The sequence below is a fragment of the Ptychodera flava genome, chromosome 4 (genome assembly GCF_041260155.1).
Source record: "Ptychodera flava strain L36383 chromosome 4, AS_Pfla_20210202, whole genome shotgun sequence".
Classification (NCBI taxonomy): Eukaryota; Metazoa; Hemichordata; class Enteropneusta; family Ptychoderidae; genus Ptychodera; species Ptychodera flava.
In genome coordinates this window covers 43,951,407-43,972,491 of record NC_091931.1, presented here as the reverse complement: position 1 = coordinate 43,972,491, position 21,085 = coordinate 43,951,407, and the positions used below count along the sequence as shown (strand labels likewise).

Genomic DNA, 21,085 nt, shown 5'->3' with positions numbered 1-21,085 from the left:
CACTACAATCGTTTGAGGGCGCTTCAGCATCAGGTGCGAGCCAGGTTACTGCCCCAGGTCACACGTGTGAATTTCAGATGATGCTCACCGCATTTATCATCCCAGCGGTAGAAAATTCGATATATCATGGCGAAAACTTCAAAGAGTAGAAGCGACACTGCTGTAAGTATACTAACATCATTTACAGAAAAATGTTGGCACCGGATTCTGGTCAAGACTACAGGTACCGCCCACAGGCGTTTGTGGACTGGGTAGTTTGTAAAAGTGTAGTCTATGCTGTGAGTTCATGCTACGTTCCGACTTGCCGCGGATCCGTAGCCCTACCACTCCCTTTGCTGGTTGTGTTTGGGGAGTACAACCAGCAAAGGGAGTGGTAGGGCTACGGATCCGCATGGCCGCAGCAACGTTCCGACGTACTGATACGTAGCCTTTACCGCAAATTGGTGGTAAGGCTACGTACCAGAACGTCGGAACGTAGCATAACTACGGTTTTACAAACTACCTAGTCAACATAACGCCTGTGGTACCACCGTAGTTGACAGCGCTTTTAGTGTACATGGTGTAACCATGGAGGTGGAAAGAAAGACTTTCTACCTCCATGGTCTTTCCTTCTACCTCCGTGTAACTTAGCCCTCGCAGTGCCGCTGTCAACTACAGCGGCGCCTGTGGTCAAGACATTCATGGCTTGGCCCAAGGGATCGAGGGAATTCAGGAGGTCACCATGAAAATCAAAAACTGGATAATAAGGGGTAAATATTTTTCATGCACAAATGTGTCAACGCCTTATGTACACGTGTCGCTCTGACTAACTGTACAAGTCAGCATTATCTTTACACTTGCAACGTAAGGGACCGTCTCAGATTGTTGCAGAAGTTCAAGAAACGAAATTTCTTCGTTTAGATCAAAACCCCCTCCCCCTAAACGAAACTTCAAATGTGCGAAATTTTCATGTCTACCTGAGAGTACAATGTTGCATTTTGCTATAGCTACTAAAGACGTATTCCCCTTGCATGCCACATTACAACATTAAACAAACTGAGGCTTAGTCTGCAATGCCCTAATGCCAGCACTTGCAAATGCAGTAACATCCGAGTAATCGTCATACGGTTCAGGCGATTTACCCATACACGCATATCCCTCACTTGTTACAGGAAACCCTGTCCAGTTCTGGCCGTTCCAGTATGCATTGACTGTTTGATTGCGTTGTCGCAGACACTTGCTTTGATTCCTTACAGCGAATTTGGGCTTCGGTTATATCAGTCTGTTTACATGGTGGTTTTTCCTCACCAGGTAGACATATAGCTAGAGTCACTCCGGCGAGAAACTTCAACATGGGGGCCCAGGCGTGTTCAATCATATTAAAACGACTATGACCAGGTGCATAACAAGTGAGAATAAAGACATCTAGTGGTTAGATAAGACGCTTATAAATAGCACCTTTTAAAAAATAATACTTTTTGTCTTTGAATAATTCGATGAATGAAACGTTTAGGATACAATGTTACTATTGGTAAATTGTGTTTGGGGAACAAACAAGATGGAAACAGTTACAAATTTGTTGGCACGAGTGTGCAGTTTTTCTTTAATTTAAAATAAACACACAAAAACTTGTGATCACAAAATAACAGTGTGAAAGTGAAGTTCACTAATTGAATGGAGGTCAAACCCCCTCCCCCCCTAAACGAATGAATTTCGCTTTTTGAACTTCTGCGACAATCTGAGACGGTCCCTAAGGTACATGTAAATTACATTATTATAAATTATTATACTTCAGCTACATGCATGTAGGGGCAGCTAACCAGTCTATATATTTCAAGAAATTGTACCCAAAAGTGTTTTCAGTGTTTTGAAGCATAAATATAGTATTTGAAAGAATTTTGGGCGAAGTCAACTTTTGGAAGGGAAAGTAAAAGGTGTTCACAACTGACTCCTCCCATCACAGCTTGAAAAGCTCCCCCTCCCACTCACAATTTTTCTCCTCTCCCCTCTTCACTTCCAAAGCTCCACACTGCCCCTCTCCCAACCAGAGAAACTCCCCAGTCCCTCTTCCCAGAACAAAAGTCAGTTCCCCTCAGTCCTCTCATCAACATACGATCATTCTGTCCTTCCCACTACATTATGTTTAAAAATATCACAAAAATTTTCACCACTCAGTGACATACAAGAGATGCTCTCTTCCCCACACACTGATATAACAAATAACTGTCCTCCTACTGCCGAGATACTTGCAAACAGCTTTTTACGTGAATAATTTTATGGGCTAACCCTGTACATATATGCAATGATCTATTGTCAAGTCAAATGAAATTGCTCATTCTGTTACAAGTGTTGCTGTGATAATGAAATACAAAGGGAATTTTGTTGTACAAATAGTATCTAAGGAATATATGAAAAAATCTTGATGTCAACAAAAGAGATGCAGCTTATTTGTCGTACTGGAAGAGTGTATCAAAATTACTGAGAAACTTTGTTGTGTTTTAGTGCACTTTTGATTAGAGCAAAAGACACACGACTCACACAGTGTAGCCATTAACTAGAATACTACTTTATTAACATAATCTCATAAGTAAACTACACGTCATCGGTTTACTATTGGATACTAGAGATAGTGTCTCATCCTGGTGGCTTCCATCACTTAACACTTGTTAATGTATATAGGGTGAATATACTACATTCCTCCCCGCTAAGTTTATATGTCGGTCAGAGTTCAGAGTTCATGACGTAGAGTTCATATGAGTTCAGTTAATTCCTAACTGTATAAAATGCAATCTACTATGCCGAAATATGAGGCTTTGAGGTAGACTACTCGCTGCTCGGTGATTGTTAGGGATTATTCTGCCCTTGTCACAGTACAATCACTTTTGTTTTGGAAACTACAAATCTAATTATCTGGTGCTTTTCTATTCCGTACGGGATATCTTCTTTCCATTGGTTTAGGTGGTGGTGACACAATGGTTGCTGGATCTTATTCATGGTAGCACTTCCTGCTGTTATGTTGGCTGGTGCTGTATTCAATACTGGCGCCGAAGTTGTAGGTGTTTCAGATGCATCTGTCATTTCCCCCGATGTTACTGGGTTGGCGGCTGCAGCAGAGGTAATGACCTCATTCTGGACATCCTTGTCCTGGTATGTTGCCATGGGAATTGTGATCGATGGAGTTGATCGATGTGGCAACGTCTGACGTCATCTGGAGATGTTGAACTTTGTAGGATACTGGTCCGGTTTTCTCAGTGACTATTCCAGGTATCCATTTCTCATTTCCGCGATAATAGACATGAAACTTTCCTGTCTTGTGGTACCTGATTGGCGTTGAAATAGTGGGTGAGCCTCCTTGCATAAGCTGACCATGTTTCTAAACTGTCATCAAATGCATCTATGCGTCCCCAACGTTGTGAAGATGGTCATTCCATTCGGGCTGGTGGGGGAGCAGGAGAAATACTTCGACCGGTGTTGATGGCTGATTGGTGGATACAGAGTTTTGTTCCGTATCACCCATGTAGACTACCAAGTAACTTTACTGACCTTTGTTCAACAGGGTGTGGCTCAAGTTCGACTCAAGGCAACTTTTACCGTCTTCCAGTTGAAACTTCACAGGACTTGGTTACTCAGAGGTCAACTTCACTCAGGCTGTGCAGGGTGTCTTCTTTCACACACTTGTGGATCAAAAGAGCATCCTCGTCACCAATTATGTTGTGTTTTAGTGCACTTTTGATTAGAGCAAAAGACACACGACTCACACAGTGTAGCCATTAACTAGAATACTACTTTATTAACATAATCTCATAAGTAAACTACACGTCATTGGTTGCTATTGGATACTAGAGATAGTGTCTCATCCTGGTGGCTTCCATCACTTAACACTTGTTAATGTATATAGGGTGAATATACTACAAACTTGAACAATACCATCAGACTGAAGAGTGATAATAACACACAATTATACTAATCTACCTAGCATAGACAAGTGTTAAATATCTGATGTGATATAAGTGATCCATTATGTTAGTACTCCAGTCGATTGGTTTGTGTCCAACATGTTCACAGATACAAGGAACAAATGACAGCAGCGTGGTCAGCAAATGCTGCATGATGTCACAAGGTTATTTCCATGACGACTACCTGAAGTACTTTGTATCCAATAAGGCCTGCAGGAGATCTCCACTGATAAATCGAGGCTACTACGTCAGAGCGCAGGCTGTCAATCATGTTCTCAAAGCATTCTTATCATTGAGGAGTGACTTTCCAGAACAATCTTATCAGGTAGGTGTGTATACCAACACTCTAAAGTCTCTCATCTAGGATAGACAAATAGACAAAGATTATAGAAACAAACATTAGAAAATATGAAATCAAATGACAGATGGAGACTATAGACAGATCATAACAAAGAAGAAAATTACATTACTAATAACGATGTCGCATGAACATGCAATGTAATATCATTAACAATGATAAATAAGAAATGTATTCCTTTCCTTGGTATACATCTGTTGTATAACGCCTTTGTTCTTCCCCATCTTACTTATTGTCTTGAAGTGTGGGGAGCCACATATCCAACATACCTTAATGAAATATTTGTACTTCAAAAAAAGATGATTCGCACAATGACCTTTAGTAATTGGACAGAACACACACGCACCACTTTTTAAAAAACTAAATATACTTGATATTTACAAACAGCATAAATTACAGCTTGCAGTCTTTGTTCATGATGCTCTTCATGCTAGACTTCCATGTACTTTTCATGACTTTTTACTCCAATTTCACATTCATATTGTACAAGACAAAAGGAACGAAATGATCTGGAAATACCCAAAGCTAAACACAGAGTAGGTCAGTTACAGTAAAATATACAGAAACAAAAACTTGGAACAGCATACCTGATATCAACGGAACATAAAAAATAGAAATAGTTTAAACGTGAATATAGAAAACATCTCCAATCTCTTGTCTAAAGAAGTGTATCACTGTAATATATTCTGATTTCTTTATATTTTTTCTTTTCTGAGTAGTTTTCTGTAATTAATATGTGTGTTTCTGAGGAACAGCTTGCCCACATTCTTTTGCCAAAATATGTTAATGAGGCTGGAGGCAGACTCGATTAGTTGCTGGACAACTATTTTCCGTACTCCTTTTCCCTCCTTCTGTGTAATCGATTTATTGTAAATTTACATTTGATCTTCACTTGTTTTTGGGAATAAACATTATTATTATTAATCTGTAATCACAATGTTTGTTTTATAATATATAGTAATTCTGAATATTATGAGAGGATGGAGTTACCTAAAATGATATCCATATCGTTCACAGCAATTCTATTGAAGGATGCCTTATGCCACCACTCTGTGAATAAATTCCAAAACCCAACAGCAAATTTGCAGTCACAGGAGAAAAGGGACTGTCTTGCTATTTCTTTTCCACATGGTGAATATTATTCATATTTTTGAAAAAAAATTTTTTTAAGTTTTTAAAAAACTCTAGAAAAATTTCAAACAGCAGTTTAATCAATCTTGACATTGTGTTTAATGACCAACATTCAGGTTCTTTCTATTAATTTCTTCGTTTTTGGTTTTGAAGATAGTTTCATTAGGGGCTGGATTTGACTCGGCGTATTTCAGACTTGAAGCTGAAGGCTGCCTTGAAAACTGCTCATTCTTTGAAGTGGATTTCATGGATGTTGCCAAGAGGAAAGCTAACATAATCAGTCAACAGACGGAACTTAACAAGCTGATTAGAAACAGACTGGAAGATGGAATAGAGATGAACAAAGGTTAGAGGACAGCTAAAGTTTAACGTTCAATGTTTACAGTAACAGTTATAGCTTTCTATAGCACTTATTATACAATAAAACATTCAAAAACACTTTACAACAAGTGAACAAAAGATATACAAAAAATAAGAATACAATAGGAAAACCATTTAAAGCAAGGTAAAAAACCTAATCTCATAAACTGTTCTATAATGCAAACAGGTAATGCAGTTGATAAAATTGTTTAAAAAGAAAGTTTGAAGATACATGGGAAACATTCCTGTAAATTCTAATCTATTTTGCATCTCTAGACTGATATACATGTATATTGCCAGCTGTGTTTGAACAGAGTGGCACAACTTTCTATCAACTTGCAAGAATTTGTGAAGGTGTGGCCAGATTTGTGCTAGATTCTTTTGCAAGTGTAGTACACTCTGAGACATGTACCAGCTATAGAAACAGAAAGCGTCACCTTTTAAATTTTGCTTTAGATTTTAAACATAGTATGAAAATATTTGCTGAGATTTTTGCCCATCTATGAACAAACACCGAGAACAGTGATCATCAGGTTATGTAAACTCTATTGTTCCTAAAGCCAGTGCATCTGCAGCAAAGCTGGAGCCAATCATCATTGTGGTTGTAAAGTGAAGAAGCCTATGCTCATGCTGAACAATGTTTTGAAAATCAACATGATCCTAAGGGGTCCAGTTGTTTCACAAAGATACAGGACGGCCCCTTAAGGAACCTAAATTGTTTTCATAGTATATGTGTTCTTTGGATGCAGCAATTCATATTGGTATTATTGTATCTTTCATAAAACTACACCACTTTCAACAGTTCTACATTGTAACACTGTCTGATAGCCAGAAAACAATAGGTTACGATAATAGAAGACTAACTAAGCAGAAAAAATGACTATCAAAATGAATAGAATTAACTTTCCATTGTTGACAGGATTGGTTCTGAGATCAGAAAAGTACCAGTTATTGGGCATTGACATGACAAAGCTGGATAAGTTGAATGATGGACTTCAGTCAAGTGGACTTGACTTCAACACGCCAACATTGCTACTGTCAGAGTGCGTCATGACTTACATGCCAGTGAAAAGGTGAATAAGCTTGGTGTTCTGAAGATAATTATGGTTACTTTGATTGATTTAAAACAATTTCTGTGTGAGATAATGTTGAATTTTATCAATATTGTTGTTTTGCTACTGGACAAACTAGTGAGAGGTCATCTGAGAAGAGATGTCTTAAAGGTATACAGTCACCTGTAATCTAAATATGCCCATATATATTCAAAGGGGCGTTCCTTGGTATTCAAAATGTCCATGTGAGGGCGCTGTTTTAAAAAAGCGGCCACCTGCTTAAAATCTGTAATTGGTTAGATTTTCTCTTTCCATGGTAACTGTGGCAATATTGGAACAGGTGGCAGTATGCCTTTAATGATGAATAAACCTTACTAGAAAGAGAAGCAGTCCTAGAGTGCAAAGAAAATGTTGTGAAACTGCTGGATCATTTTCGATCATTTTTGCAATGATGTGTTTTGACTGTTTTTACAATGTCAGTGGATTCAAACACTGAAAATTACTTTGTTAACTGTTTATTTTATAGGGTACTGTAATTCGTTCTTGTTTATCATGTAAGTTTGTTTTATCTTGCAAAATATGAAATATTGGTTGTCTTTGTAATTTTGTCAGAAATGACAGTGGCTAAACAATTTCACTGTGTATATCAGACACCATTATGATAAGTCTTGTGTAACTTGATCATCCTGTTTTACTTAGGGATGGACCATTTGATATCCTGGGGAGGGGGGATCTGAAAGATTGATGAGGTAGCATTATTATTTTACCTGATCTAATGCACAAATTATTTTTCCAATCTCCCACCTTTTTTTGTCTAGCTTTCTCTAGTTGTTTTATTTTCAGTTACAGTTGCTAAGAATCTTTTTTTTAAATCTTCCAGAATCAACCCCCATATCAAATGGTCCACCCCTTATTTCTACCCACAAGATATTGTCATTTTTCTAGTAGAGTGGACATACTTATTAAGTTTGTTCATGAATCTCATCCTTCTTTAATGCCAGCATACTTTATGGTCCGTAATGAAATACAAGAGGAGATATCAAAGAGACTAGGAATATGTATTCTTACAAAATTTTCCGGAAAAGTAATAAGCTGAAAGGTCAAAGCCAATGTTGGATTTCATTAACATTGCAGGTCAGATGCACTTATATCATGGGCTGCTGAAATATTTGCTAATGCAGTCTTTGTTGCATATGAACAGGTAAATATCTGCACTATTTTTACTGTAAATACTGACTTCTCCTCGGCCTGGCCTTATCATTCTCTAGGGCAAACTTGAACCTCAATGTACAAACTACAAGTCAAGGTTTGACTAGATTTTCATCACAATGACTTGTTTCAGTGTTTCTGTTATTTAGAGTCAGTTTTATTGATTTCTTTACCTGAATTAAATAAAAATCTATTTACAAATCATGATTAGAAAATTTAAAAATCCATAATGATAGTGAATCATCATAAAGAATAAGTCTGCATGGAAAAAAACAAAGATTTAAAGAAAATGTACCATTGAAAATATTTTTCAGAAATCTATCTCTTTCATTATCAATGAACGTTTTTCACCACAGTGGCACTTCGGTGTGAGAGAATTTCAATAGGTTTGATAAGTTATGATGTGTGGCCACTCACGAGTACAAAAGGGAAAGTCTCTTTTTTTTTTCTTTCAGATTTTACCGAACGACCCCTTTGGGATAGTAATGTGAGCTCACTTTTTACATTGTTCTTTTTTTCACAAACCTATTCAAACATAGACAGAGTTCTTCATGCTATTCTTGAAGACTTTTAACTGATTTGTGTTTGGCAAGTACTGATACACACATTGATCTTAAAATGATGCAAAGTTCATATCAATTAATAATATCTTTCACAGCAATATAAAACTACATTTATGTTGTCTGTATAATAATGAATAAACTTACATATAATTGATACATTTTATTTCAAGTTTTGATAAATGATTCTGTCAAGTTCTGGCAAATTAATACATCTCTCATTTGCTGGAAAAAAGCATTTGCTAAAGACAATGAGGAAATTTGGTGTCTTATTTCATTGTTCTTGACAGGGTATTACGATTTTGAATTTTGACAGCAACTCCTGTCTCACTGCTTGGTTTATCACCACATACATCAAGGGAGCAGCAAAAATGTGTTTCTCGTTTCCAACCCACTCGCCAATCTTTCCAAAGCTTGGCAAAAACTGAGCATTGTGTTTACCTTTAACCCCTGTAGGCAAGATCACTTTAAAAAACTTGGATCACCACTGAAAGCCATCCAGACATATCCAACCATCGCAGCCCAACAGACACGGTATTTAAGATTGGTGAGAGGACATCTTATTTTTAATACTTCCTTGGCTAAGAAGAGTTTACTTTAAATTGGTGTTAGAGGATGATGGCTGTGGTCAGTGCCTTGGACTGGGTTTTGCTCTTTACGGTAGATGAATGGCCGCCGGTGCAGATTCGTTGGCTACCACGTGTGGGGCTTATTTTTGAAAGCTTAGGAGTAAAAAAAGTTTTCCCTGGCTTAGTTTTGTGCAAACTGGGAATTTCATTTTCCTCCATAAGGTTAACACAGGGATAGCAGCCATTTTGGATTTCAAAAATCAACGAATATTGAGTTATTTGTTTCTTGATTTCGAAAGAACATGGTTGAAAGTTTACTTGAAGAAAGTTTGAGCAAAAGGTTACGTCTTTCATTTTTGAGGCAAACTACCTTAAGACTTCTGCACTTTCGGGCTTTTGCACATGCCGTAATTCTATGACTGCTGGGGTGTTTTCATCATTACGTCTAAACAAGGAATTTTTCAACCATTCAACAAGGAATTTTTCAACCATTCATGTAGGGATTTGAAGTTTCCATGGCGATGGACATGAACGAGCTTTTCTTTGACATTTTGTCTTTAGAGGAAAGACAGAGAATTGAGAAGATTGAACCGTTTGATGAGTTTGAGGTAAGATCCTGTATAGGATTTTTTGTTGGTCATCATGCATATTCCCAGACAACAGCTAGCATATAACCTGAATGATTTACAATATCCTATCACTTTGATTAATATTAATTATTATGCAGCAGTATCCCCTCCATTCCTAAAACAAATTTATATGGGGTAAGACTTTCATCAAAGACATGCAATGATGGCAAATTTTCTATTTTATTTTAACCAAGTGACTGCCGCATGCATAGCCTGCTCAAAGATTGGATTCCTCACTACAGGCCTGGTCGAGTCTTTTGGTTTATTGTAACCAAAATGCGATTAGATGGCCAATATCAGGCTCATTTCAAATGCAATAAGAGTTTGTCAAAGTTTAGCCTGTTGGTGTCATTCCTGTGAGTTCTGTTCGTCATGTAGTAGCATCCATGGTAGGTATAACAAGACTACCACAATGCCTTTCCCAACTTCTTATCTGGCTGCAAATTCTATCCTAAAAGATAGTTCTGTGACTGTATTTTTTTATTATTAAATTTATGTTATGGTTTGCAAAAAAGGTATAATTAAGTCACTCTGATTGCTACCAAGGGTATCAATTCCAACAACCAATTACTGCCTATGTTTTGTATCAATTCCAACAACCAATTACTGCCTGTGTTTTGTATCAATTCCAACAACAACCAATTACTGCCTGTGTTTTGTATCAATTTCCCAACAACCAATTACTGCCTGTGTTTTGTATCAATTCCAACAACCAATTACTGCCTGTGTGTTTGCATCAATTCCAACAACCAATTACTGCCTATGTTTTGTATCAATTCCAACAACCAATTACTGCCTGTGTTTTGTATCAATTCCAACAACCAATTACTGCCTGTGTTTTGTATCAATTCCAACAACCAATTACTGCCTGTGTGTTTGTATCAATTCCAACAACAACCAATTACTGCCTGTGTTTTGTATACTGGAAGATAGATAGGTGTCATGATTGAAGGGTCCGTCAAGCGACAGGTTGGAATGTAGATAACTTACATTAAACTTTGCTAATTGCTTTGCATATAGCTAGTTGTTATGTTATGAATATTTATGGAAATATAACAGGCAGATAATAAAGAGATATACAACTTAATGTAGATTTTAAACAGAAGTTTTTGTCATTCTAAGTGTTAATCGTTGAGTATAAAATTACAGTCACATTTCTTTCTCAGGAATGGCAGTTGAAATGCTCTCACTATGTAGTGATCTGTTCCTACGCTGGAAATATGACAGCGCTATCAAACAGAGTTTTTTCTCCAAAATCAATGCAAAGACCACACTGTCCAACTTCCATGCTCACTACACCTGGTCAGGCAGTTTCAGATAGAACCAATCACGGCAGTGAGGTCCAGATGTTCTGGAGAAGGCCTGATGGCTGCCGTCCAATCAGAAGATTTGGCCATGCCACCTGCCAAGTGGAATCAGGTCATGTCATAGTAACAGGTGGTTTTGGTGACACCAGATGCAGTGGAAAACATGAACGACTTGGTGACATTGAAATTTTTGATCCAGAAACACAGCAAGTTTACAATGTCCGGCCTCTGCGAAGTACATTCAGTATGTCATTATCCTATATTCAGTCATTAAAAACTTTAATGTTTCCATTTCATATAGTGAAAGTGTTTTGAAGTTTTTCAGAAAAATTAATATTTCATTTTCTTTTGTTTCGTACAAGTTTCTCAAATCAAACGGAACTGTCCCAAGTTATAGCTTTGCCAATTTGGTTTAGAGGTAACACATTTACTAGTCACAATTGTCTAATTGCACGTGGTGTCACTCACATGTATATCTACCACGGAACCTAAACTGAGATACCACTCCAACTCACCATCACTTTACTGTAAAGTTTGTCTAAATGGGGAGGTCTTTTGGTCGGAAGTTACATTCTTTTACCGTATATCTTCCAGCTCCTCGGATGTTTCACACAATGACAAGATTGTCAGGAGACAAACTGTTTTTATTTGGAGGGAGAACTTCCCCAACAAAACCAGTGCAGGGTTGTGAGGTTTTGAGTCTTCAAAGAGTGGACGAAACATGGTGCCTTGCATGTGAGAAGTTACAATGCTCAGGAAACATCCCAAGTCCAAGATGGCGGCATAGTGCAAGTGTGGTTACCATGGATGATATCGAATATGTAATGTTTTTTGGTGGGAGGACCTCAGATGTACTGGCACTTGGAGACTGTTTTGTTTTTAATACATCAACGTGGACATGGGAAAAGGTGTGTGCGCATTGTTTGCCTCTTTGATACTGACCATATGGTTGACGGTGTTTTCTCAACAAACATATTAAATAGCTAGATACTGTACTTAAAGCTGAATGATTACATCATTCATAAAGTCTTTCTGGCCCCAATATCAGAGTGGCCACTTTTTGATGGGAAGGGCAATAAAATGATATCTCTCAAACTAATGATCTATATATTTCTGGCATTTTGGCTCCAAGAAAGCAATGAGTCTTCATATGACCTTGAAGATCACTTTAAAACAGCACGAAAATATGTCTTATACATTGTTTTCAGAAAGTTAGATAAATCTTGCACACTTGTCTGTTGCTACAGCTTCTAGTTGGAGCCCTTGATATTTTCATCATACCGGCATTGTGGTCAAATTATATTTTTGTAAGTCTTGATTTAAGTTCAGAAGTTCTGCAAAAATATCTGTGTATTACTGATAAAAATATGATATGTGGAATCAGCCCATTTTCAAAATGTAGGGTGATCTTGATCATATTTCTGTATTCACCAGGTGAAACAAAGTGATGGCGCACCACATGCAAGACATTCCCATTCAGCAGTCACGTACAAGGAAAATGAAGTAATTATTGCCGGTGGTTTGGATGCAGATTTAAAGGCCTTGAATTCAGTCCATGTTCTGCATGGTGGTAACTCACCAGCACTATGGTCCTGGGAAAAACTCAATCCAATTCCAGAATTACAACCAAGGTAGAGCTCACACTCATTAATCTGAAGAAATACCAATGTACACTTCAAAATCGTATTTGAGAGATATTCAAGTATTTCATGCAAAAAAAATGTGCCAATATGGCATAGTGATTAATTATATGTATTAAGTATTTGCACCATCTTGTCAAAACTGAATGAAATCAGTATTTTGACCAGCTGAGAAGAAAAGAAGTGATTGCAGAGAGTATACTATTGTAAATTGTGATACTCATTATAATTCAAAGTGTGTTGTAAGCCGTCATTAAATTGTGGTTTTTATTTTCCCTTAGTGCAAGTAGTATGGAGGTATTAATACATACAAACCTCATTGTAATATGTCTTTCACAGGTATTCTCATACCAGTGAGTTGGTTGGAGATCATTTGTTGTTACTTGGTGGTGTTAGCCATCTCAGTCAAATCCAGCTGGGACTTGTAATGATTAATCTTCGTACCATGGCCCTCCAAGAGTATGTTCTGCCAGTAAGTATGGAAAAAAACATTATAGATTGATAAGTTAGTTTTATGTTCCCGAATTTTTTTTTTTCCATTCTGTTCACTTTCAAGACACAGCATCACTGTAAGTTAAATTTGTACATGAATTCCATTGCAGTAGTTCAAATTCTTGGAATTTTTAGGATCAGCAGTCTTCAGAAGAAACAGAAAGTGAAAGTACCGTTGCAACTGTGAAACCTTTCAATGTCATCCTATCTCTCATTTTAATACTTGTCAGATTCAGGGCATTTCTCTGCCACGTACCATTGCCATTTCTTATGTTTTGAGCTTTTTGTTCCGCACAGGTAAAGTGAAGAATTACATTTTTCATTAAGTTTTGTATAATGCCAATTAGTTCTACCAATCTTTTTAATTTTGGTTTGATGGTACTTATAGTTGCCCTTTGACCTTTTTGTACAGTTGCATCACAAATGACCAACTTTATTATGTTAGAAGAGTCTAGAATAGCCACGTGTTGTTATGCAGCAAAAATCTACATGTTGGAATGAGTAAAGAAAAACAATAATGGGAATGCAAACTCAACGATGAATGTCTCGACAGTCTCAGAAATATTTGTTGGTCCCGAGACTAGTAAATCTAGTGGTAAAGCAGTCTAGTTTACTAGTCCTGCAGCCTAGTTTGCTAGTCCTGCAGTCTAGTTTGCTAGTCCTGCAGTCTTGTTTGCTAGTCCTTCAAGCTAGTTTACTAGTCCTGCTGTCCAGTTTGGTAGTTGTACATTGTAGTATGCTAGTCCTGCAGTCTAGTTTGCTCATCCTTCAGTCTAGTTTACTACTCCTGCAGTCTAGTTTACTAGTCCTGCAGTCTAGTTTGCTAGTCCTGTAGTCTAGTTTACTAGTCCTGTAGTCTAGTTTGCTAGTCCTGCAGTCTAGTTTACTAGTCCTGCAGTCTAGTTTGCTAGTCCTGCAGTCTAGTTTACTAGTCCTGCAGTCTAGTTTGCTAGTCCTGCAGTCTAGTTTACTAGTCCTGTAGTCTAGTTTGCTCATCCTTCAGTCTAGTTTACAAATCCTGCTGTCCAGTTTGGTAGTTTCTGCATTGTGTTTTCTAGTCTTGTAGTCCAATTGCTAGTCTTGCAGTCCAGTTTGTTAGCCCTGCAGTCTATTTAGTTAGTCTAGCGTACATCTGTATCATATGCAGTGCATTTGTATCTTCTTTGTCTGTTGGGCCAGTGAAACTGATATGCATGGTCAGGATATGTAGGCAGGGGAGTTGCAAGTGTAGGCATATACTGAAAGAATTCATCAACTATAAGAATATTGTCAAAGGACCTTTAGACCTTTACCAACAGGTAATGTATGTCTTCCATGCCAATTCAGGCATGGAAGACATACATTACATACAGCTATGTGTGTCTTCCATGCCAACCAATAAGTGACTACTGTGCATTGGCATGACATTTGTGTTTGTATCAATTGCAAGTCTTGTTCAACTCCTCAAAGCACGTTTAAGCACCGACTAGTTAGCTTGCACCCACAATGTTCAATGCATTTAAACTGCACAGTGTTATTGTTTACATTTGAATTCTAGTCTAGACAGAATTCACTCGTCAACCATAATGTTGCACATGTTCAGGCTAAGTGACGAGCTCAACTCATGAAAACTTAGTATGCTTTCGGAAGTTGTATAAGAGACTACAGTTGAGTTTAAAAAATAGTGAAAAAATCATCAAAAGTTACAGTTACTGGCCCTTTAATGAAAGAAAAAAAAGCATCATGGGGGACTTTTGACAATCAATTATGTGAGTGAAACTGTCCAGGATTCCTGACCTTTGCCCATTTTATTTGCTCACCCCTGACATGATGATGCCAGCGCTTCCTTTAATATCATGATGTCATACTTCTGTTTGTTCAACAGGGAAAAGACCCAGAGTATCCCATAATGCTTCACAACCATAGCAGTCACCTATTGTCTGGAACAGAACTGTGCATTATCGGCGGTGGAGGCAATTGTTTTTCATTTGGGACACATCTCAATATCTCTCCTACTGTGCTGGATTTTAAGAGTATTGTTGAAAGCTAGTACCCTTGTAGTCATAATAACATTTACAAAAATCACCTCTCTCCCAGAAAATGAATGACCATTAATTTTAATGTCCCAACTGAGTAATAGTATGGTATCCTTCCAATTCATATTGTATTAAAGTGTATTTGCCTTTGAAGTAAATAAAGTCAATTTCTACCCTATACAAGAGTTTAAAACCATCATCTCTGAATCGTTATTGATGCCATTGTTTTCCATGGTAATTGTGCAGGCTTTGTCCTTTATATCAAGAAAGTTGATGAAAAGTTCAAAAGAGTCTCTGGATTCTTTTGCAACTCTCAGCCATGCTGCCAGATGCTTGTGTGGTAGAATGTGCCTCGGGGACAGATATTTGAACTCTCAAACTTTTCCAATTCTTTTCTGATATACCACTTATGGGGGCTCATTTTAAAGCTCTTGGAGTAAGAAAAGCTTTCACTGTCTTAGGTTTTTGAAAATCGAATTTTTTACCCCCAGGGAAGACGGCCATTTTCAATTCCAAATATCGGCAATCTTAGGTATTTGTTTCCTCCGGTACCAAAATTTACATGGCAACCCCAAAATTTATTCTTGTTTTTTGAAAGAGACTGGCTGAAAGATTCCTTGAGGAAAGTTAGAGCTAAAGTTTCAGTCCTTCACTTTTAGGCACATACTACCTTAATATCATTTCCCTCTGCATTTAGTTTATGGTTTACTTTCATTTTTCTGTACCTTGACTCTGTTTTGCAAATCTGTAAATACTTTTACAGTTTACTATTTACTACTTTGTATTTACTTTTGCCTTTCTCCCGAGGTCTTTTTGTGCATTCAGGTCTCAATCTATCCGTCTATCGAACAAATTTAGGCATCATTTTACGAGTGGTATAGCCACAAACTGATGACGTCGAATCGCCGTACACAAAACACAGATGCCTTGTAATTACAGCACTGTGTATTGTGTATGGCGATTTGACGTCATCAGTTTGTGGCTATACCACTTGTAAAATTGTGCACAAATTTATATAGTGCCTAATATCCAAAGTTAAACAATACTCAGTGGCACTTACAGTGATAATTAACATGCTGTCTGAAAGATGTACATGTCTAAGCATCTTTTGAAGTGTTGACATTAGGAGAGGTCTTTTTGTCCAAGGGTAGAGAGTTCCAAAGGACAGGAGCTGCTTGGGAGAGTGAGCAGCAACAGTAGGAAGTCAGATTTCAACTGGGTGTGTGCAGAAGGCATTTATTCGATGAACGAAGAGTGTGTGATGAAGAACGTGGTGTAATGAAGTTCCTGAGATATTGTGGAGAGAGTTCATTGATGGTCTTGGAGGTCATGAGCAGAAATTTGTACATGATGCGATGACATACAGGAAGCCAGTGAAGTTGCTTACAAGTAGGATTAATGTTGTCTGATTTCTTAGTTTGAGAGACAATTCTTGTTTGTGTGTTTTGGGCACATTGTAAAAGTTGTAACTGGGCATCTGACAAGCCATACAATGGCATTGCAATAGTCAAGCTTTGATGATATTACAGTATGGATGAGTATGGCACAGGAATCCTGAGACGGGTACTTCTTGATGCATGTGATTTTGCAGAGGACATGAATGAGAAAAACTTAACATGTAATGGGTAGCATAATGGCAGGGAGTAAATGTAAGAAATGGAGAAACCTTATAGGAGACTTTAGATGACAGTAGCTTAAACGGTTTGTTTTGCTTAGGTCATTTGGTGATAGTGTATCAAGGGAATAAATTATTTTCTTTTAAGTTTTTAAGGATTATATCTTCTTTGGAGTTTTTCCAGAGAAGACAAAATCCGTCATCTATTTTCATATTGTAGCTCTTGTTACTATTGTTATTACATGTATCATGTTAAATTGGCTATAGGCTAAGCCACAGAACAGTAATCAGCTTCTGCTGCAGTGTTGACGGGAAAAAAGCTGTGATGATGATCATTCCTTCCTGCAAATGATGACTTTATTTGCAGAGTTTCTACCAGCCGAAACAAATTTTTGAGCGAACAACCAACGTTTTAAGATGGAAACGAATCACAATTGTCTGGGTTTGTCAGTTTTGTTCATTTTGAAACAGTATATCCAGTACCACATTGGAATATAATTAGCCTGAGTAGTGCATAACACAAGCTCGTAAAACTTGTCATATTGAGTCGGCCTATTTTGCTTTTTACAACAAAGGGTAGACTTGGTTCAAGTCTGTGATTTTGTGAATGTTTGACTTTGAGTGGAGTGAACGCAATGATTTGTATTCTGCTTTCATGTGAAACGCGCGCGTGAGTGGACGCGATGAGTAGGGTGAACGCGATGAGTGGAGTGAATGCTATACAGCGGAGTTTCACCCGGAATCACAGACTTGGTAGACTTGGTTCAAGTCGGTGAATTTAAAAAAATAAAGCATTTATAATAGTTTCTCTTGTGTCTCTCCTATTTGTACAAACCTATCCGGAATTTGGCAGCTCACGCCAGGTTTTCCCAGCGATTGAATGCGTCACGTTTGAGTCTGGCAGTAGTAGTGGTTAGTTTATGCCGGATTCAGCGTGAAACTCCGCTGTTATAGCGTTCATCTAGACTCTCCACAGTCGCTGTGCCTTGTTCTGTGCGCGTCGCGGTGGGCCTGCATTCGAATGCTACGCTGTGCAGCTGTGAGCACGCGCTGCCAGACACAGCGACTGTCAGTTCTTGCAAGTATATGAATATTCATAAGGGTAGGTGACGTCAAAGAAAAACCTATCTAACTGGGCGGAGAGAATATATACTAGTAGCTGGTAGACCTATATATACACACGGCATGTTTTTAGTCCCCACGGACACCGTCCGGGGGGACTTATAGGTTTGGTCATGTCCGTGCGTGTGTGCGTGCGTGCGTGCGTGCGTCCGTCCGTTCACGCAGATATCTCAGAGATGCCTGAAGCGATTTCATTCAAACTTGGTACAAGGATTACTTCATATGTCATACAGATGCACGTCGATTTGTTTTGTGATACGATCCAATATGGCTGCCAGGCGGCCATTTTATTACGATTTTTTCATGTACAGAGCCATAATTCAGGCATGTTTCAACTGATTTTATTCAAAGTTGGTACAAGGACATTGACCAGTGTCATAGATATGCACATCAATTTGTTTTGTGATACGATCCAATATGGCCGCCGTGCGGCCATTTTGTTACGATTTTTTCATGTACAGAGCCATAACTCAGGCATATCTCAACCAATTTCATTCAAAATTGGTACAAGGACATTGACCTATGTCATACATATGCACATCAATTTGTTTTGTGATACGATCCAATATGGCTGCCAGGCGGCCATTTTATTATGATTTTTTCATGTCCAGAGCCATAACTCAGGCATGTTTCTACAGATTTTATTCAAAGTTGGTACAAGGATATTGACCAATGTCATAGCTATGCACATCAATTGTTTTGTGATACGATCCAATATGGCCACCAGGCGGCCATTTTATTACGATTTTTTCATGTACAGAGCCGTAACTCAGGCATGTTTCTACAGATTTTATTCAAAGTTGGTACAAGGACATTGACCAATGTCATAGCTATGCACATCAATTTGTTTTGTGATACGATCGAATATGGCTGCCAGGCGGCCATTTTGTTACGATTGTTCATGTACAGAGCCATAACTCAGGCATATCTCAACCAATTTCATTCAAAATTGGTACAAGGACATTGACCTATGTCATACATATGCACATTGATTTGTTTTGTGATACGATCCAATATGGCCGCCAGCAGGCGGCCATTTTATTACGATTTTTTCATGTACAGAGTCATAACTCAGGCATGTTTCTACAGATTTTATTCAAAGTTGGTACAAGGACATTGACCAATGTCATAGCTATACACATCAGTTTGTTTTGTGATACGATCCAATATGGCCGCCATGCGGCCATTTTGTTACGATTTTTTCATGTACAGAGCCATAACTCAGGCATATCTCAACCAATTTATTCAAACTTGGTACAAGGACATTGACCTATGTCATACATATGCACATTGATTGTTTTGTGATTCGATCCAATATGGCCACCATGTGGCCATTTTATTACGATTTTTTCATCTCCTGAACTACAACTCAGACATGTATCAAGCGAATTTATTCAAAAGTATTTTTATCACAGACCTAATGAAGAGGACTCTATCCTCTCTGAGGACCTGTAATCAAAGCACCCATTAACAAGTGGGGACTGTGTCATCAACGATGACTTGTTTTTTTCATTTTTAATTTATTTGGCTATGGTACTTGTCATTTTTGTTTTGATTAACGGATGTGTGGAGTTCTATAAAGTACCCGGATCAGGCAGAAATCCGACCGGTCGCTTGCAAGAACGTCCAGACCCTGGGATTCGCGTCGCGTCTCTGAAGGGCGCGCGCGTGTTCCAACAGGGAAGAACGCGAATCGCAGGGTCTCTGCCAGACTACGTTCACTCCACTCATCGCGTTCACCCCACTCATCGCGTCTACTCACGCGCGCGTTTCACATGAAAGCAGAATACAAATCATTGTGTTCACTCCACTCAAACATTCACAAATCACAGACTTGAACCATAGACTCGAGAGAAAAACGGGACAGGCAACTGCTGAGGTTTCTTTGTGCGATCTATCTTGGAATACATTAAAGTTTATTTGCCAAGCGGTCCCCGACAACAATACTTCGTACTTAACACTGAATCTCATTAACGATCAAACTGACGTTCTGAATATGTACACTTTGCTCTTGCATGGCACGTTCCGAGTAATGACACAGAGAATTTGAGGGTTTTTTGATATTAGTCATGGTGAATGTTCTGGTAACGATGAAGATCACATTTTGGATTCAAGCCGAAGCCAACGGGAAAAAACAGACGATAAAAACAGTGTACATTTAGCCATAGATGCTACAGAAAACTCTTGCTAGATATCGACAATATAAGTTTACATTCCCTACCATAAAAATCTCCGATAACAACAAACATTTACAAGTTAGACAGGTTTACACTTCCCCAGTCCTGCGAAACGAAAATCTGACCTTTATTTCATCTGTCACGCAACATTTGACGAAAATCAGGGAACACAAAAAAGACTACTCCATCGGAGCTCAAAAACGACCTCTAACATTTTGGTACTGTTTTAGCCTAAAGAAACACCAAAGTTCGGATAAGCTACACATGTTTACATCCGCAAAGTACTAGAAAATACATTTGTAACACTGACTTTCGCTGTCAGGAGAAACTTCGCGATAAATCGGGACTATCCATCGGTTGATGGAGTCAGAAGCGGTAAGGTAGACATGCATTTACACAAAGCTGAACGCTGTACTCGTAAATTTGGCCGTTCACAGTTTTCAAACAACAACATTTCAGTAGATAACATACATACTTTACCGAATCATGGAGCACTCCTCGCACAGAAAATATTCCGACGGTTAAAAAACTGCAAAAACGAGGGAAAATTCGGAGATACACGGACGATTGCGGAATGTAAACAACTCTGTAATGTCAACTGCTGTTAAGTCTGGAACTGCAGCGGTATGTTTTTCGGATTTCTATTCGAAACTTTGTCACTTTACAGCAACATACTGACTCCCTGCAGACTTCTAGTTGCATCGAATCTCGCTACCAATATGTAAAAAGTACTTTAAAACCATTTTGACGAATTCTTCTCAAAATAGTTGTAACACTTTTATTTCTAAAAATGGACTTGCGGGTAATCCGGAATAACTTGTAATCCGAAAACATTACCGTATACCCGCATGCACGTGTCTATGAACCGAACGTTGTGCAATCGATCGGGTCCAGCTTCATTCCTTCCCCGACCC

The 21,085-nt window shown here is 38.3% G+C and overlaps 1 protein-coding gene across 5 annotated transcripts; it reads left to right on the top strand.

The window, feature by feature from the left end:
- Positions 1-12: 12 nt before the first annotated feature.
- Positions 13-15,452, top strand: LOC139131886 (tRNA wybutosine-synthesizing protein 4-like). Of its 5 annotated transcripts, none has more exons than XM_070698186.1 (13): positions 13-162; positions 4,045-4,264; positions 5,582-5,770; positions 6,704-6,857; positions 7,971-8,037; positions 8,501-8,532; positions 9,062-9,152; positions 9,675-9,782; positions 10,970-11,354; positions 11,705-12,018; positions 12,545-12,741; positions 13,090-13,222; positions 15,107-15,452. In XM_070698186.1, exons 1-13 carry the CDS (start codon positions 127-129, stop codon positions 15,269-15,271), a joined length of 2,091 nt encoding a protein of 696 aa, XP_070554287.1. In that variant the 5' UTR covers positions 13-126; the 3' UTR covers positions 15,272-15,452. The 5 variants fall into 5 exon arrangements, with proteins under 5 accessions (XP_070554287.1, XP_070554286.1, XP_070554288.1 ...); XM_070698185.1 differs by having other exon boundaries at positions 4,045-4,260; positions 5,578-5,770; positions 15,107-15,446; XM_070698187.1 differs by lacking the exon at positions 13-162 and adding an exon at positions 5,311-5,424 and having other exon boundaries at positions 4,087-4,260; positions 5,578-5,770; positions 15,107-15,446.
- Positions 15,453-21,085: the final 5,633 nt, after the last annotated feature.